The 19,999-nt window shown below is 41.5% G+C and overlaps 1 protein-coding gene across 4 annotated transcripts in view; it reads left to right on the top strand.

The window, feature by feature from the left end:
- The window catches only part of LOC103812707 (sodium channel protein type 5 subunit alpha-like), a 172,024-nt gene extending 152,808 nt beyond the window's left edge, over positions 1–19,216 (top strand). For all 4 annotated transcript variants that reach the window (XM_050971419.1, XM_030235037.2, XM_030235031.2 and 1 more), the window contains 7 exons: positions 99–221; positions 6,494–6,775; positions 13,022–13,075; positions 14,617–14,758; positions 15,215–15,315; positions 15,808–16,078; positions 17,744–19,216. In XM_050971419.1, coding sequence (XP_050827376.1) covers positions 99–221; positions 6,494–6,775; positions 13,022–13,075; positions 14,617–14,758; positions 15,215–15,315; positions 15,808–16,078; positions 17,744–18,978 — 2,208 coding nt within the window. In that variant the 3' untranslated portion in view covers positions 18,979–19,216. The remainder of the gene's footprint in view (positions 1–98; positions 222–6,493; positions 6,776–13,021; positions 13,076–14,616; positions 14,759–15,214; positions 15,316–15,807; positions 16,079–17,743) is intronic.
- The last annotated feature ends 783 nt before the right edge of the window (positions 19,217–19,999 follow it).

Below are 19,999 nucleotides of genomic sequence, written 5' to 3' on the forward strand. Positions count from 1 at the left end.
AACTGTGCCTTGCTTTTCTCTGGGAAGAGAAATGTGGCCACAGGAAGATGTCAGGAGCATTCTAACAGGTTGAATTTTCACTTTGTGTCTCCATCCAGGTCTCTCTAATCAGCCTGGTTGCCAGCACTCTTGGATACTCTGAGATGGGTCCCATCAAATCCCTCCGGACGCTGCGTGCCCTGCGGCCACTGAGAGCCTTGTCACGCTTTGAGGGGATGAGGGTAAGAGGACACAGAGCATCCTCAGAGCTCACCTTGGGGTGGATCAAAGTGCTGCAGGGGACTGCTGCACGTGGCTTTGTCAGCCAAAGCAAATGAATGGCAGTGCTTTATCCCAGCAACAAGGAAATCCCTCCTGGGTCTTGGTTGTGTCATTAAACATGTTTATCCTTGGGTGGATGTAGTGATAAACTAATCCTGCTGCCTAACTTGTCACACTACACCTTAAAAAAAGCAGGTTTTTGGAGGGGGAAGCATCTGGTTTTCAACTACCTCTCCACTATAAGGTGTATCAGGGGAGCAGCCAAGCTAAAGTTTGCTCCCTGTTTTGACATGTATTGAAATGAGAGTGATTAGAAAGTTCTTAAGGACGTTTTCACTAATAATTAAAGCAAAAATTAGAAATTCTAAAGATAGGGAAAGCAAATGAGTGAATGATTTTTTTTCCCTTTGAACAGATTGCAGTTTTGATGAGGAATGTTGGGATTAACATTAAAATCTTGCAGCTTATGCTTGTTGCTCCATCTTGTGCATCCATCTCTTTCTTTTCTACATTCCTTTGCCACCGTGGCTATATTCCCACAGCATACCTGCTTATTTGTTAAGCCCACCTGCTAACAAGAATCAGTTATTGTTTAGATAAGCACTTTATTTAATTCCTCACACCATGCAAGACTTACAGGTGGTGACAGCTGTGTTCTTACTGCCAACCTTGCAGATTGCACAGCAAGGTAAGGCAAATCTGTGACAAAATTCTGTGTCAAATTATATTGGTGATCCCAAATCTCTCTGCTAGGCGAAGGAAAATGCTACATATTTCACAGTGATGTATATCCAGGGTAAAGCTTTCCTGTAGACAACTCTGGTCTGAATCATCAGTGACTAAATGTGTATTTCATGCACTGCTCTCCCAGCAATGAATTATTTGCATTGCAATGCTCTCACAGCAAGAGACTGAAGGCTGGAGGACCTAACAACTGAGATGAGCCAGGAAATATCACCATACAGCAGTGTAGGAAAACCCCACATCCATTCTTTTCCCCTTCTGTGGATGACCAGATTTGGCAATATAATCCTTTGCTCCAAAGATTTTGTGATTAGCTAAATCAAATTATTTTTGTGGATGAAGATGAGGCAGGTATTGTTGCAGACCTAAATACTAAGACCTGTACTAGTACTAAGGCAAAAAGATTCAAAAGGCTCTGTTTATCCAGGCACCCAAACCTGAATTGCTTTGGTCACCACAATCTTTCCAGCAGTCAGGCAATATTTTGCAGGTAATTGACCAAATAAAACAGAACTAAAGTGCAAAGGCTCAAAGGGAGGTTGCACTACTGACAATAATTAAAGCTCTCACTCCTGTCATTTGATGACCTCACTCTAGACCTTTATTAAACATTCAGAGATGGAACTATCTCAGCATTCAGTATCAGCAAAAGCAGGAGTTTAACTACCATGGTGATTTGTGCACAGATTCTCTCAAATCAGTTTAGACTTGGCTTATGAAGGCTTAGCTTTTACTGGTGGATTTACAAGCCCAAGCAAAACTCAGTGTATTCTAAGCTGACATACAATTGTTTACTCATGATTTCACATCAGTTTAACTAAATTGGATTCAAACTTAAATAGCAGTGGGGAAATGAGCCAAAAACATCAGAAAAGCATTAGTAGAATAGAGAAAAAATAGCATGAAAAGCTCCTCATTTTTCTCTGAGAATAGCAAGAGGCTGGCTTGGTGAAGATCTTAACATGGATCAGCCCAGCAAATTTCCTTCCCTGACTCAATATCCCCTTTTCTTTCCTGTACCATGGCTGCAGTTGAAATATATTCAGTCATTCTGAGCTATCAGAGGTGGTGAATTAGCTTGTAAACCATGATAAAGTATAATTGAGGATACGTGCTATTGGAAAAGCAAATCATTTTAGTTTTAGTTTGTCTAACCACACTTAACAAGACTAGGGACAGTTAGACCTTTCATTATTAGGAGTTCATATGCTCCAAAATGCACAGGAAAATTGCCAGCACAGTGATGGATTAAATAATGATAATGTTGAGGAGCAAACACTGACAGTGAGAAAATAATAATAGTTTGTTCTATTATAATGCCTCTTTCTTGAATAACTGAAACATCTCTGCAGGGCTAGAACAGGAGCAAAAAAGTTCTCATTTACTGCAGTAACAGACTTATTTCATCAATGTTATGCCTAAATTTTGGAAGCAACTTTCCCTGAGCAAAGGCACAGAGTAGCACTTGTGTGGCCAAGAGGACCTGTTGCCATCAGACCTCAGTTCTCTCCCTGTCTTCAGTTTGGGAACTCTGCAAGTATGACACAAGTCTCAGCAGCTCCTATGCCATGAGAGGTCTGCAAAATAAGGAGGAACTGGTGCCATGCTGCCCCTCAATCCTCAGAAAAAGACCCCAGAGAGACCAGGGTCCCACCTGACAGGGCTGCAGACCCAGAGGCTTTACACTCATGAGCCCAGAATAAAGGACCTTGGATCTGCCTGTCCCAAATAGGACATCTCTCATGTCTCCTCATTTGTTGTCCATCAGGGAATTATTTCAGAGGTGGCACTTCCCTGCAAGGGAGGTTATTTTAAAAGGATGTATTTACAGCATTTTAGGCAGTATTTCAGAAGGATGAGGGGGATGATGAGAGACCATTTAATGTGAAAATGATACTGGGCAAAGTCATGGTGAGACTGATACAAGATGTATGCAGGAAAGAAACAGCATAATTAATGCTAGTTAGCATGATTTCATGGGAATAGCTCTTGTAAAACTGATATGGGCCTTTGATTTGATTACAAATTATGCTGATGACTGTAACTGTGCAGATACAGAATCCTTGGATTTCAGAGAGGAATCTGATGCCATGAAATATTGTGATGCAAACATGAGCTTTGTACCAAGACAAGTAAACACATTTAAAATGGGTGATGGATCTCAAAAAGTGATTGTAAGCAGTGACCACACTGTAAATTTGGTGATGAGCATCTCAGGGTGAAGGATTGTTCAGAATGAGACCTGTCTTTAATCTGCATTTTAACAGCATCTGGGAGAAAATATAAAATCTTTGCTGACAGCACTCAAAATCAGTGTAAAGTGAAATTACAGATAAGGGAATTATGCTGGCTGATCTGGATCACAGTGAAAAATAGATCTGTTGTACAACACACATTTTAATAAACACACATACATTGGCTACCTTGGGAGGAGGAATGTAGGTCACTCTGGGGGATGCTTCTTGGAAAACAGCAGCTGAGAAGGACACAGGGATCAGGATGACTGTTCAACAGGACACAGGCTTTGGGGTCAGTGAGGTGATTGTCAGAATCCCTGAATATGCAGGAAAATAGCCCTGGAAACACAGGGAATTCCAGTGCTTCAACACTGGAATTCCATGAAAGTCCTGGAAAGGGGGAATTAAAAATGGGGTAGTCTCTGCAGGGAACTATGAGTGTGATTAAAAATCTGAAAGAAACATGATAGCTACAAGGAAGCTCTGATTTTTTTAATTACCCAGAGCAATGTGCAGTGGTAACTCCCCCCCAGTGAAGATGGGAATGACAGGAGAAGACATCTAAGAGCAGATTCCTCGAGTTCAACAAATTCCACCCAAAAATGCAGCAACTGTTTCTAAAATTGAGGACAAAGGGCACCAGGAACAGATTATCTAATAATACATTTTTTCCTCCATTATTTGACATCATGACACTGAAAATTAGATGTCTTTGCAAAAGCTGTGCCTGAGCTTCACCAGGAGTTATAGTCTGGGCCTGAAATCACTGTGGGGAGTCTGATGGGCTCGACCAGAGCAAAGGGAGGATTAATTCATCATGCAAGTCTATTTCTGGATTAAAATCTGAATCAGCTTTGGTTGAGGAGGTGGCCTGTGAGATCAGGGGAGCTGGGGACCAAACACAGGTTGTATAGATTGCACCACCCTGAGTTAGGGCAGAGGATGGCTCAGTTTCTAGGCTGTCTCTAAAGAAGTCACCTGGAGGTGGTTTCACCTGTAAAAGGTGCTGATGGAAACCAACAAGTATGAAACCTTTCCTTACTCATGGAAATCTGTGCTTCTATTCCAAAGTGCAGCAGGAATCCCTCCCTTTCCATGGCAAGATGTGCAGCTGAACTTTTAATGTGAATTTATGATAACAAGCTGCCTTTATGTATCCAGGTCTTCCTCTCACTTGTCTCAGTGCAAAAGAAGAATGCTTCCACCAGAACAAATGGCATCACAGTGGTGTAGGAGCAGAAGCAGCAAGGGAAGAATGAACCCCCCTGTTAATAATTCATTCAGAGAGGTGTTGCAGGATTTGCTCCAGCCTGGTGCCTTGTTTGGTTATCTCCAGGCCATTGAGCATAACTCAGCAGAAGGGAAAAGCAGGATGTGGGCATGGCCATCACTTGTACTGCTGAAACCTGGGTGCAGCAGCATATGTAACACAAATGCATGTGGTTTTGCTGGCATGGGTTAAAACTGAAGGAAAATATTGCTGTGCAGAGAAGCAAATGAAAACTTCTTTGACAAGAGCAAAGGCTATATCCAAACAAGCTCTTGATTTGGAAATCATTTGGCATTTTGGTTAACACGGTAAATTTGGTCTAAAAATGATGAGGTTAGAAATTGATTGACATCCAAAACTGAAAGATAAAATTAGCAAACAAACAAACAAAAAAAAAGTCCAAAAAAAACACGTAAAGTCATCAGGAATGGGCCTATACAGAAAAACAAAACAAAACAATTGGTCCAACAGCTTTTCCTGTGTGAAAATCAGCTTCATTCATAAATGCACAAAATATAAATCTGAGTTTTGGAAGATCTACATAATTTTGTATTGTGTGCTGTAGAGGAAGCTGCTGCTATACATGCATGAAACCCATTTCACTCCTCTGGGTATTTTTCTTCCACAGCAATGCAAAAATGATGGAGAAGGGAATGTTATGTTATTAGCTTGTCAGAAAATTGGACGCTAACACAAGAGAAAAGAAGAGCTGACATTTTCCGTAATCACATTCAGCAATTGAATAAAGTTTAATTTTTATGGATCAATATCACCTTGTCTCAGTTTCACAAATGCAGATGGAGAAGAAGAAGAGCTGAGTGGCCTCCTATCAGATTTTAATCTCCAAAGCATGAGACAGGGATGGAGAGAAATTCTTGTTGTGGGGCTGGTGTCTGCAGCCATCTGGGAGGCAGCATTGCCTGGCTGTGAGCATGGAGAAACCTGCTTGGCACAGGAAGGGGAAAACTGCATTTGGTGATAGAGTCCTTCCCTCAGAAGGACTTGCATGGTGTGACTGTTGGAATGTCCTGTGCAGGATTAGGAACTGGGACCCTTCCAGCTCAGGATATTCTGTGATTGATTCTTTAGTGATCTTCTCTGATTCTTCAGTGTAAGGTTTGATGTGCACAGGTGCCTTAACCACTTAAACCCCAACAGTGCTCAAAACAGCAAGTGATGTGCCCCTTGCCTGGGTGATGTGGAGGTATCACAGCCCTGCATTCAAACCTGGCAGCTCTGGAGGGTCTGTAGATGGTCTGAACTTTGTGGTTTTTCTTGATTTCAGCATGGTGTCCATTTCCAGTGCCATCATTCACACACCTTAAAAGCTCCTTCTGCTTTTTGTTTTAATGTCTGATTTTGTGCAGGGGTTTACAGCCCTGCCTGGGTTAATGTGTAGGAAATTTACAGCATGGCACAGAAAAAAAAAGAATTTTTTTGTTAAATTAGAATGATTTTGCTCATTTAATCATGCATACTGATCAGATAGGGGAAGCTGGCTTAGTACAGTATGTCTCAATCTGTTATTATTTAATTAAGCAAAATTTATCACAGCTATAGTTCACAACCCACTGGCTACAGAGGCCTGAGTGGATTCAAATATTTCAGAAATCCTTTTTTCTCTATTTTGAGTCACTGTAGTGCACCCCAGCTGTTTCCAATTAATCACATTATTATTTTAGTTTGACTGAAGTGTACTATCCAGAAAGATTTCAGAGGTCAAGATGACTTCTGAATTCAGAGATTCCTCTTGAAAAAGCATCAACCCTTGGGTGGAATGCCAACAGATTCCTTCTTTGATTACCAAAAGGAAAAAACAGTTGTGTTTGAAGCCTTTATAGGTGGTCTGGCTCCTTAGGTAGTGTCAGTGCTTATCCACCTGCCCCCATGTGAGGGTTCAGGGGTGCACAACAGCTTGTAAATGCAGTGTCCATACAAATGCTGACATTAATTCTGTTTTCCCTTTCCTGCCTCCCCAAAGGTTGTGGTCAATGCCCTTGTGGGAGCCATCCCCTCCATCATGAATGTTCTGCTCGTCTGCCTCATCTTCTGGCTCATCTTCAGCATCATGGGAGTGAACCTCTTTGCTGGGAAGTTTGGGAAGTGCATTAATAAGACAGAAGGAGATATGCCTTTGGACTCTAAAATTATTAACAACATGAGTGACTGCATACTTTACAACGTGTCAGGCACATTTTACTGGACAAAAGTTAAAGTTAACTTTGATAATGTTGGTGCTGGGTACCTGGCTCTGCTGCAAGTGGTAAGTGTGACCACCAGAAACTCATGAGCAGATGTTGCTGGTTCTCACTGAAACCATCAGTTCAAAAGCTCAGGTTAACCTCTGGGCTTTTCTGGGTTTTTCAGCCTTACCCACCAGGGCAATGCCTTTCCTCAAGTGTAAATAAATCACATTTTGCATATTAACTTGGCCTAGAGATATTATGGCAGTTTATGGTTGTAATTTGGGTTTCTGCTGCTGTGTCACTAATACAGTTCTCTGGGAGGTGATTGGACTGTTGAGGTGAATTAAAGATCATTTTGTCAATTTTATAATCCAGAGCAAAGTTCACTTCCAGAAGTGAACTTTGCTCATTATAAAATCTATGATACAGGAAGAACTCTCCATTCAGACAGAGTGCTCTGGCCCTCCAGAACAGCCTGGGATTTCACTGTATCCTGCTGGGGAAAAAAATTAAGTTCCAGCGCCTTCACTTTCCCAGCTGAAGTTACTGCATGAAGCTGTAGACTTAATTTATATCCCTCTGCTCACTTTCCATGTTTTGAGAAGGACACTGGTGCCTCTCATTCTGGGCCCTCACCTTGTGTCCACCTCTGAAATAATGACTCAGATTGATTCTAACTGGGGGTCAGGGTGGGGATCAGGTTGCTGACACTGCCTCCAGCCCAGCCTCTCTGGGAAGGTGGCAAGAGCATAGCAGAAAAGAGACTGCTGAGGTTCAAAGATGATGGCAATGTTTGAGCTGTAAAGGCAGGAGGAAGCCACTTCTACCACTTTTTTTTCACTATCAAATATAAAATATAGATAAATGGGTTGTATGCACTGAGATTCACAGTGTTTTGACACAGGACAGTTTAACAGAAAGAACCACAGGGGATTCCACCTTGTCCAGGCCCTGCTGCTGGACTGCTGGGTGATTTCAGACAAATTGTTTTGTGTTTCAGTTCCAAAGGGCCCTCACATAAAGCAGTGGTTATGATGCTTATTTCCATTGTTCCTAATCTGGAGCCAAATGGTGGCAGGGGCTGGATGTTCACTTGGAGTGTTTGCTCATTGCAATTTTTGCATGCAGAGTTAAATAAGCTCCTTGCTACATCTTTGGAAAGGGAGATTTATTTCTTGAAACACCTGTGACAGCATCTCTCAATTCTGGGATAAAAAATTGTGTTCTGGGAGCTCAATTCATTTGTCACCTACAGAATTCACCCTTTGCAACACAGCAGGGCACTGCCTTCAGCCCCCTCCTGCCCTTCCAAAGGGGCACAGGTCCCCATCAGATTTGCCAGCCCTTCTCCTTCCCAAGAAGTGAGTTTGTTTTTCCCAGATCTGGTTTTCTCTGTCACAGATGCACGGAACAGCTCCAGGAAGCAATTTTCCTTTCTGGTAGAAATCCTTGTTCTTATGTGTGCAGTTCCTGGTACACAAACACTTGAGTTTGAGATCTTCTGATCAGTGTCCCTTCAGTTTTTCTTTCACACCCTCTGGAAAGCAGAAACTTTGGAATGGGCACAACCACTTTTGATTCTTTCCGTGACACAAACTTGCTGAGAATGAGAGCTTTTATCTGTTGCATGTAATTATGATATTCAGCTCAGCCATGCAGGGTAGAATATTTCACTTTGAAAGCCTTTAATTAGATTTTCTGTTCCAAATAGTGTTTTCTTTGTCTTTCACTTAAACACCCAATGTAGATGAGCAAGAATTTCCAGATTTAAAATATTGTGCCTTACCTGAAGTTCCTGAATTCCTCTGATAACATAACAATTGCCTACTTTTTTGGGGGAAAAACTCCACCAGAGAGGCAGCTATTCCTTCACCATTTATTTTATAAGAATCAAGCTCCAGTTTTCTGAAAATCTTTAGCTTTTCATAAGTTGGCATTTCCTAAGGAATATCCTGAAGCAGTTTTTTCTAGTCACTTCTGTTGGATCAGTGGTGGCAGAAGGAACATAACTGGTTGTAAGGTGGATCTCAGCACACATTTGAAGAGAAAGGGCTAATACTGCTCTTTTCCAGTTGAAAATGGAAAAATGGTTTCTTTCAAACCTGTGATCCTGTATTGGGTAGGAGAGAAATAGATTTTTAGTTGCAAAAGAAGTGTTGTAAACCTAGGCCTGGTCAGGCTGAACAAACTGGTTTTAGCAGGAAAGCAGGTAGGATTTTTATGACAAGTGGCAGCTCCTTCTTCACAGAGGAAGAGCAGGAGCCTATTTCCATTAGGGGATTGATTTTGGCTTTAGTCCTGCTCCTGGAGCTCTTGTGTCTGCTGCTGACCACAGGCAGTAAAGTGAAAAGGGGACACACACAAAGGAGGGGCCCCAACATCTGGATCTCCTTTGCCAGGAGTGTCAGTCACAGACACCCCTTGCCAAATACTCCCCATAAGGGGTCACATTTCATGGGCAAAGCCCTTGGGAAATGCAGGGGCTCAGCTGACAGCCCAGCTGCCCTGGAGAGTCAGACACCCCTGTTGCATCCCTGTGCACAGCAGGGCAAGGAGGAGATCAGCATTGGGGTTACAACCCGCCAGGATCCAAAACCTGAGCGTTCAAGTGCCGCTTGTCTTTTGGCTGCTGACATTTTCAACTGCCACAGACAGATCTCAGTGGCTCTCAAGTTCCTTTGGAATGCCTGCAAATCCAAATGGAAATGTGTAAAACAAATCTGCTTGATGTTCTGTCTTCTTCAGCAGCGTATTTGAAAGAAGTGAAAGCTGCTACTGTGGAAATTTTAGGATATGAGTTTACCCAGAGGAAAGTTTTCTGCATGAAATTTGCCCCAAATATCTTCTGCTCTTTTCCTACCTTGGCTGGGATCCATTGTTCTGTCCTGAAGTTGCCACTTTGGGTTAATGAGTCTGGGAAAATTAATGCAAAGTGTCAAGCTCCCCCTTGTATAAGCAGGCTGTCCCAAACCAGGTTAATAAAATAACAGAGGTAACTGCTCTGCTCAGTCTGCCTCATTCATGGGGAGGGAAAGGTCTTTGTCATCACAACTTGTTGACTTGAAAGAAGGATGATTCACTTTCCAGGTGATTTAACACTCCTAAAGCCCTAATCTAACAGGAAAAAGGTCTTGCTACCACCCAGTGCTTCAGGAATAGTTTTTATGTATTCCAAATTTTCTTCAAGTCTCACAGCACTTGTGTTCTGTAAATCTGTATTTGAACTGATCAAAGAAATATCTTAAATTTTCAGTAGCAGTTTTGCACTTCCCTTGTGTAATCCCACACTTCCACCCTGTGATCACAATCTGCATATTTTTTTGCAATGTATTTTGAAATTTCAGCCATCTATTGAAGAACACCCAGGAATAAGTGGTCTTTCATGCAGCATCTGGCTTGTTTGGAAAAGTTCTTCTTAGACAGAACGGACTTAGATTGACCATATCCTACTCATCTTTGAATTTGTGCTATTAACTCTGTCACTTTGGGACTCCAGATGAGGAGTGGGGAGAAAACAGAAGCACTTTTAGACCAGCACAGCAAGCAGGAGCTGCAGAGTTAAAGCAATCCCTCATGCCAGGTTTGAAGTCCTGACTGAGCCCATAAATCAGACACAAAATGATCATGAGGCTGAGCTGTGTGTCTAAAGTTACTGCATGACACCATCTCTTGCACCTCTGTGGACTGCAATGCCTGGTTTTACTGTCACTGTGGATGCAGAATGTGCAAAAAATTCTCTGGTTTAGATTTCAGAAATTTCTCTCATCAAGAGTAATACCCAAAGAAACATTTCAGCACTGTGAAGGCCAGGGTTTCAGACATGAAAAGCAGACATTTTTATGGAACAATTTCATTTCCTGGGGAAAATTGAAAAAAAAGAAAAAAAGGAAAAGGAAAAGGAAAAGGAAAAGGAAAAGGAAAAGGAAAGGAAAAGGAAAAGGAGGAAAAGGAAAAGAAAAAGAAAGAACAAGAGAAAGAAAAAGAAAAGAAAAGAAAAAGAAAAAGAAAAAGAAAAAGAAAAAGAAAAAGAAAAAGAAAAAGAAAAAGAAAAAGAAAAAGAAAAAGAAAAAGAAAGAAGTAAATTCCAGGAGCTTACAGATTTAAAGACTGGCTTTACTTCAGGGCACCATTTGGTTTGAGGGCAGCCAGTGCCATCCCACCTTTCCCCCTCCCCACCAATTTGCTGCATTGCAGCTCTAACCAGCAGTGAAATAACACAATGTAATCCCATCCAGGATGAGTTTATCAGTAGATAATCTCATCACATGACAGTTTCAGGAGAAAATGGTGCTTCTCTGGATAGCTTCCAGGCAGGATAATATCACAAACACTCAAACACAGATTTTGTCACTTCCTTATCCAGAGTGTAAGTGGTTGCTAATTCCAGATAAATAATTTCTTTTCTCAGTGTTATATTTCTTTCATTCTCATATCTTTTAGCCTCTGCAGGTGAAGTGTCCAGGGAAGCTTTCCAGATGTCCCACAGATTTTTAATTCTCTTGCTTCTTGACGACTGGGGGAAACAGAAAATCACAGCACTTCATTCTCTTAATATTTATTTTTGTCAGATCACTTCATCATCCTTTATCATCACAAACCACTGTGCCTTGCAGGAGAGTTGCTGGAGTCTGTGGTACACATTGAGGGGTAAAATAGCTGCTCAAGAGAAAAGATTTCCTCCCAAGTGGGAGAAAAGTACAGGCTAAGATCAAATCATTTTGTGCCACAAGGAAAGGATTTCATGTTTTATCCCAGCCACCCTTCCTGAGCAGCACTTGGAGCTGAAAGCTCTAATGGCAGCAGAAGGTCTTTCATCAGATTAGAAAAAGAATGGCAAAAAAGAAAAATATTTAAAGAGTATCAGCATGACAGGCTCAAATAATTATTTGTTTTGATAAAAATGCTGATTGTTCCTCTAGATACTTCATCTAAAGTGATTTTAACACACAGCACCATGGAAGAGATTTTCCAAAGGGTTCTGATTTGGGTGAGTGGGTTAATCTCTTTCAGGCAGTAGATAAGAATAGGTGCAACCTTTCAAACACTACTTTATTTATACTTTTGTGAGAAATATCATTGATCTCTTGCACATTTTCCTTTGGCTCAGCATCATTCAGAAGGAATTGGGAAGGCAGCATTACCTCCAGGATATTAATATAATAATAGAAAGTTCTAAAACCACTGAATGTGCCCACCTCAGCCTGACTGCCTGGGTTTTTCTTGGTTATCTCTGGCCAAATTCCTACTGGCATTATCTGGAATTGTATGCCTACACAACAGGGCAAAATTCAACTTAAGTGTCAGTAGGATGTAAAGAAGTGTTGGGTGTGGATCTTACATGTATGACTGTAAATCTGATGAAATGAATAAATCTAAAAATGCCTCATTGTCTGCTCTGACTTAGGTCAGGGCTGGTCTGAAGAGGTCAGAAGTCAAATGAGGAACAACTCTAGAGAGCCCAAATAAAGGCAGTGGGGCTTAGGCCAGAGTCAGAACTAATGCCAGGTGTGCTTGGCACCAGGCTGTGCCTAATAAGAGGCAAATATTGGGATCAAGGAGGCATGGGTCTGCTACAGAATAGTAAAAATTCACTTCCCTGTGTTTCTCCTGGGAGTGCTGTCACTGCCCTTCTGCATTGAACATTCCAATAAGGGACACTGACTTCTGTGGAATCTTTTCTTCTTTGAACAATTATTTAAAAAAATATTAAAACTACTGATTTCATCAAGCTTAATAAAAAGAAAATCTGAACAGTAAAGCAGATTGATTTTCCAGGGCCAGGCTCACAGCAGGTGTTGATTGCCTTTGCTTCTTTCAAGTCAGCTGTGATTTATGCAGCTCCCTGGGGTTTAATATTGTTGTGATTTGCCCTGGTTTAGAAGAGGGCAGAATCCAAGCTCCAGCAGGATATGGATGGGATCATCTCACCTGGTGCAAGGCTTGTGCAAGATAACATTCTTTAATGTTATGTGTAGCCATATCTCTTCATTACTTGAAATTTTTCAGGTCACAACTTCCAGAGATTTAATTGTTATGTTTTCTTTCCTTCTTAAAATCTCTACTAAAAACCTCTCTTTTATCCCTGCAAGTGCAGAAAGTAAAAAAACAGAAATGAGAAAATCCAGGAGAAAACCATATTGGAATTAATTTAAATATCTAAATGAGCATAAAGTCAAGGACACATGTTAGATTGCAAGGCAGGCAGTGTATTAATTGTGAAGTACATGCTCAACATTGCATTTTGAAAGTTCATCATAGAGATTATATCATTTCAGGGTGTACTTGTTTAATATGCTTATGTTTTATGTGGGGTTTTTTTTCAGGCCACATTTAAAGGCTGGATGGATATTATGTATGCAGCAGTGGATTCAAGAGAGGTAAGTCTCTGCAAGGAAATTAATAATTTCCTGTTCCATTGCCTTTTGCAGCACTGATGGTGCTTAACAAGAAACACAACAAAATTAAATATATGCAGGGTGCCAGTCCCTGTCTTACTCTGGCTGGGACATTGCAGACCCTCATTGTTTGTAGCTGTACTGGAGCATGATGACCCTGAAATTAAAGTAAATGTGGCCCTTACTCCTACACAACTGATTTATCTATTCCTGCTGCAGAACTCCCAGCACACAGAGGCACCTCAAGAATTAGTCTGAGTCCATCAAGGACCTAAATTGCTCTCTATATTTCTTCCCCTCTCCCTGTTTATTGCCTTATTTTCCAACTTCTGTAGATAACATGTCTTTAAAAGTGCTGGGTTTAAGTTGAATTGCCCTGTGAGACAAATATTTAACCCTCCCTACGCCTTCACTTTGAGCAAGAGTCTTTTCTGCAGCCAGCAGCTCCACTGGAGGAGTGTGGAGAAGCTCCTGGCAGACAAAGAGGGTGGTGTGAACTTCCAGCTCTGACTGGGATGTGCTGGTGACTGGTGACAGCTCAGTTCTTACCTGCATCCTGTTCAGCTTTCAGGTTTCCATAAAAAGCAGACAAACAAACAAAAAAAGCATTTCCCTTGCTGCACCATGTGTGGTTCATTTATCTTTTTATTGAGAGATCTACAGTTTTCTTTCCTTCTTTGAATTGTATTAGAGGAACAAGTTTACACTTACTGTTAATTTTTGAGGCAGCTGTCTGGTACTAGGAATTTAAAAGGCTGAATTTAGGGCAAAAGTTGACGCCTAAGGGGAGGAGTAAGGGGTGGAAAAACTTCATAGCACCACAGGAGCAGAAAACTATCTTTGCATAACATAGCTCATGGTGGTGATTTATTCTGGTACATGTGCACAGGTATCCTCCCTGCTGCTGAATGAAACTCATGGGTTATCCACAAGAAAATGTGGCATTTAGGGAATGCACCTTGTTTAGATACCAGGAGCTGATGGGGCAAATCTGAGCACTGTCAGCAAACATGGCAGAGATGACTTGAGGTTATCAGACTCAAGTCACCTCTTTCTCACTTCTTCAGCAATAGACTTTATTCCATTCCACCCCTCACTAAAAAAAAAAAAAAATTGCACTTAAAAATGCAGTGTTTTTCATTAGGATTCAATTACACTGCAATCATACTTCTGGTTTATTGTAAGTACCATTAGTTCATGCAGGCATTAGGATAATCAGAAAATGGATTCTTTTCCTCTTCTGTGTTCAGACTGAGAACATTTGCTAGGATTTATTCTGGAGTTGCACTTTCTGGAGCTGTGTGATTGCTGTGACTGTGTTGTGAAGTGTTGCTGAAATGACTGTGGCATTGCAGATACCAGTGGCAAACTTCAGAGGAGAGCTGACTGCTCACAGAAGTTACAGTATTTTTCTCATGTTTCATAACTTTTATTTCCAATGGACAGCTTTGTTTGGACTGCATCAATATTTTGATATGTGCAGAGGTGGTGTCTTTTTCACACTCTCCCTTTTCCCTTTGCAGTGCGAGGAGCAGCCTGAATGGGAATGTAATTTATACATGTACCTTTACTTTGTGATTTTCATCATCTTCGGGTCTTTCTTCACATTGAACCTCTTCATTGGTGTCATCATTGACAATTTCAACCAACAGAAGAAAAAGATAAGTAGTGCATATGCTACACATCATCCTGTGACTGCTGCAGGGACCGAGGCCAGGAGCAGATTTATCAGCAGGGGCTTTGCCACAGCAGCCTTGAGATCAGCAGTGGCACAGCATCTGCAGACATCACCTTCAGGACTTCTACAAAGGCTCAGCTGTAGCAGTCCCTGGGGTCCCTAGAGCATGAGCATCCTGAAAATATAGGGTGGGGGCTTCTATTCCCCACAGAATGCAGCAAAGCAGCTCAGGCAGAGGGGATCTCTGGCACAAAATTTGACACAGGGGCACAGACTGGCCTGGTGTCCTCTGTGCACCGACACCACTGTCCCTCTGAGCAGTCCAAGCTGATGGAAGCTACATTAAAAGGGAAATTAAATAGGAGAGGATTCACCTTTTGGAAGGGGGCAGAGGCAAACTCTCTTCATCAAAAGTAATAGTGTTGTTCTCACCCTATACTTAGGTGGCCAGGACATCTTCATGACAGAAGAACAGAAAAAATATTATAATGCAATGAAAAAGCTGGGATCTAAGAAACCTCAAAAGCCAATCCCAAGGCCACTGGTAAGAACAGCATAATTCAGTTGAACTTTGTGTAATAGTTGAATGATTATTTACTAGAATAAGCACCATTCCACTCTCCAGCATGGGAAGATTTATTGCTCCCACATGAAAAGCACCTAATAATTATGTGTTTTGATTTTGGATGATATTTACAAGTCCAGTGACCTGTGGTACAAAATTCCCTCTTCTGCAGCATTGACTAACATTCAAATTTACATGTGCCATTTACATATGCCAGTGGCCACCTGCCTGCACTGAACAAATTCATGGCCACAGTCCAGTGTCTTGTTTACAGCAGTTTCAAAAAGCATTAGGAGCAAATGAGTTTGAAAGCTCCATCCAAAAAATACTCATCATCACTTTTAAGTTTATGAAGTTCCAATCAGGTGCAATATATTGTCTGTTTTCCTCTATTTTCTGATCAGTCAGGAGACAATTACATCATTTTTACATGGCTCAGATTTCCCAACTAAACCTTTTCCTTTCCCCTAGAACAAATACCAAGGTTTTATTTTCGATGTCGTCTCAAAACAAGCCTTCGATGTCTCCATCATGATTCTCATCTGCCTTAACATGGTTACCATGATGGTGGAAACAGATGACCAAAGTCAAGAAAAAGTGAACATCCTCCACAAAATCAACATGCTTTTTGTTGCCATCTTCACTGGGGAGTGCATCTTCAAAATGCTGGCTCTGCGACACTACTACTTCACCAACGGCTGGAACATTTTTGACTTTGTGGTTGTGATTCTGTCCATCGTAGGTAGGTGACCCTGGATTTTCACCCAGACTCCAGGCTTAGAAAGGCAGACATAAAATTAATTGGCAAAATTAATTTTGTGCAATAATAGATGCTTTCAACTCAGAGAGTTGAATCCTAAACACAATTTTAATGTGTAATTATAGCTAGCATACCACTGCCTAACAAAAACTGGTTTGATCAGAAAAATTAGGAGGTTTATCAAACTCTACATTTAATGATTCACAGTGATAAAACATGAGCTGGCTGCTACATACACTTAGCACCAGTTCTGCATAAGAGCCAATGACAGAGAAATAAAAAAGCCACATGAAAGTGGCACACGTGGATTGCTATTGCTTTGCTATTTGCTTTTTGTTAGAAAATTTTGAAATAGTCTTTCAGGGCAGGTTTGGGCAGTGCAGTGAATCTGACTTTTTTCAGCCTTGTTACTAGAGCTGCACACCCTGATACATCCAAGGGATGAAACAGAAAGACACAGTTTTATTATTAATTGTGTCATTTGCTGTTCTGGAGATGTATTTAGGTGCTAAAGAAGTGCAGGACAAATTAATCTGAAATCCTGCCAAAAGAATTTTCACTGAAGTTGGAAGTATCAGCAACTGAAAGGTGATCAATTGATCCAGTGAGCAGAATTAGCTCAGAAATTCAGCTCTTCTGGAAAAAAGTTTCCATTTTGAGGGAGGGAGTAGGTGAATGAAAAAGTGTTGTGCTAGGAAAACATCAGCTGATGCTCCTGCTGCTCTGAACACCCTGTAGTGGACTGGGGAAGCTGCAACATCCCAGTGCAGACCTCTGGTGCTCAGACACCCACCTGTGCTCTGGGGGCATTGAACAGCCTGGATTTCCCAGGTTTGGGTCACCCAGGGAACGTCACTGCCTCAGAGCTGTCACCAGCACCTTGATGTCAGAGCTCTGGCCATGCCCATAGCACACAGTTAACCAGAGCTGTCATTCTGCTCACAGTGCCGTCCCATGACCTGCCAGGTTGTTTCAGTGTCAGAAGCCTTGGGCCACCCCACTTTTCCTGTGGGAAACAGGAACTCAGCAGGGCTCAGTGCAGCCAGGGCCCTGTCAAAAGACATTCTGGACCAAGTGCTCTGCTCCTGCAGGAAGTTTAGTACAGGGTGCAATCTCGTTTCCTTGCTAGCACAGCCTTCGCCCTTAGTTCCTTCCCCATCAGGAAAACTGGAAAACTTTATAAGCAAACAGCCAACCAAGTGGATACACAGTAAAAACCTGAATTGTTCTGGTGGTAGCTCAAAAAAACCAGGCCAGGCACACCAGTATTTCTGACTCATTATTTTACAGACAAAAATGTTGTCATAGCAGACAAATTCTGACGTCTGCACTCAAGACAAATTTCTCAGGTGGGTCATGGTCAAAAAGGTGCAGTTATCTGTGTCTTGACTTGATCTTGGTTTCTCATTACCAACAGAAAAGCTTTCCTTAATAAAACTGCACTACCATTCTTAGCTTACAGTCCCACAAGTTCTTATGGATTAAATGGGCACGAAAAAGCAACAATGCCTTTCCCTTCATTGTGAGCCTTCCACTCTGGGCAACTTTCCATTTATTTTCTCAATAATCCTGACTGATTGCTTTAAAAGGAAAGCCTGGGATTATTTCCCATGTACTAACTTGCTGTCTGTCTCTTTTCTTTTCAAGGCACCGTACTTTCTGACATCATCCAGAAATATTTCTTCTCTCCCACACTCTTCAGAGTCATTCGTTTGGCTCGGATTGGCCGGATCCTGAGACTCATCCGGGGAGCCAAAGGAATTCGAACTCTGCTCTTTGCCTTAATGATGTCCCTTCCTGCTCTGTTCAACATTGGCCTCTTGCTGTTTCTGGTCATGTTCATTTATGCCATTTTTGGCATGGCTAACTTTGCCTATGTGAAGAAGGAGTATGGGATTGATGACATGTTCAACTTCCAAACCTTTGCTAACAGCATGCTCTGTCTCTTCCAAATCACCACGTCAGCTGGCTGGGATGGTCTTCTCAACCCCATTTTAAACACTGGACCACCATATTGTGACCCAAACCTTCCCAATGCAAATGGCTCAAAGGGAGACTGCGGGAGCCCTGCCGTAGGGATTTTATTCTTTGTCACATATATCATTATATCATTTCTCATTGTTGTAAACATGTATATAGCCATTATTTTAGAGAACTTCAGTGTAGCCACTGAGGAAAGTACAGAGCCTCTAAGCGAGGATGATTTTGATATGTTCTATGAAATCTGGGAGAAGTTTGACCCTGAAGCCACTCAGTTTATTGAGTATTCTGCACTTTCAGACTTTGCAGACGCGCTGTCAGAACCTTTGCGCATAGCGAAACCAAACAAAATCAAACTCATAGCGATGGACCTGCCCATGGTCAGCGGAGACAGGATCCATTGCTTGGATATTTTGTTTGCTTTTACAAAAAGGGTGCTAGGAGAATCCGGGGAGATGGATGCCCTTAAAATACAGATGGAAGAGAAGTTCATGGCAGCCAACCCCTCCAAGATCTCCTACGAGCCGATAACAACGACGCTCAGGCGGAAACAAGAAGAGGTCTCCGCCATTGTCATCCAGAGGGCCTACAGGAGACATTTGTTCCGGCGCTCCATGAAGCAGGCATCCTACCTGTACCGGCACAGAACTTTGGAGAGCAGCATCCTGGAGGACGATGCGCCCGAGAAGGAGGGCCTCATTGCCTTCATGATGAACGAAAACTACGGCAGGCCCATAGACAAATCAGAAACTCTGTCCTCCACCTCCTTCCCTCCGTCCTACGACAGCGTCACCAGAGGCACGAGTGAAAACCTCCAGCTGAAGGTAACGGACGTGAGCAAAAGCGATGAGGCTATAGATTGTCTTCTCTCACCTGACAAGGATAAAGAATCAATTGTTTAAATGTTTGTTTAGAATGCTTTAAAACATTGTTTACAGAATGTAATGCTGTAACTACACAACGATTGAAGCAGCCTTCTTATTAAAAATTAGTTGCAAGAGAAACAGTGGAGTTTTTACCCTTAACTACAGGAGTCTAATAAGTCATATAACATTTGACCCTGCTCTTTTTGACTTGGCTCAATATTTACATTTATATATGCACAGGAGGATTCTCTGCAGGGTCATAGCTGTTATATCAATGGTGTGAATAAGAATAGGCTAGACTGTAAAACAGTAAACACAGTGTATATCTATCCACAGATAAAGCCTGGCTGTATACATTCATTTAAGGTCTTACTCATATTAGTGTGTTTACTTATGGCGATGTATGACCTTGCATTCTAAAAAGAAAAAAAAAAATCACAGCTGCTGTAGCAAAATGTAACACTTACTGTATATGTTGTGAATGGTCTTTCATAAATTTATTATATTTGATATTTTTTTACTTAAAAAAAAAAAAATGAAGTCTCTTTTTCCATGGAGATTAATGATCCTTACACTCTTCATGATGAACTCTGAGTCAAGGTAATAGAAACTTGCGGGATCCCCATCACTTGAAGAGGAAATTTGTTGCAAATTGAAGTATCAAATTAGCAGCATTTAAACTGTTGATTACACTAAGCTCTCCCTCTTGGGACTTGCAACTGCACATCAGCAGAAACACAAACACACACACACAAAAAAAAAAAAAAAAAAACAACCAAAAAAACAGAGAAGCGAATGATGTCAAAATAATGAGAGAAATGGCTTGTTCTATCCTTCAGGAAAGTAGACAATAATGGATTCTGTTTGTAAAACTGTTAATAAAAGCACTAATTTTTTAGTATGTTTCAAGAATCTGCTTTGAAATCCGCAATCAAACTCGCCATAGAAGTAGCGCATCACGTTCGTGTGTAGTGATCTAAAGCACCATCTAGGCTGGCAAAGTTTCTGTTAAGGTAGTGGGATAGGTTACATTTTCCCCAGGAACACTGAGCTAAGC

This window comes from Serinus canaria, chromosome 2 (genome assembly GCF_022539315.1).
Source record: "Serinus canaria isolate serCan28SL12 chromosome 2, serCan2020, whole genome shotgun sequence".
Lineage (NCBI taxonomy): Eukaryota > Metazoa > Chordata > Aves > Passeriformes > Fringillidae > Serinus > Serinus canaria.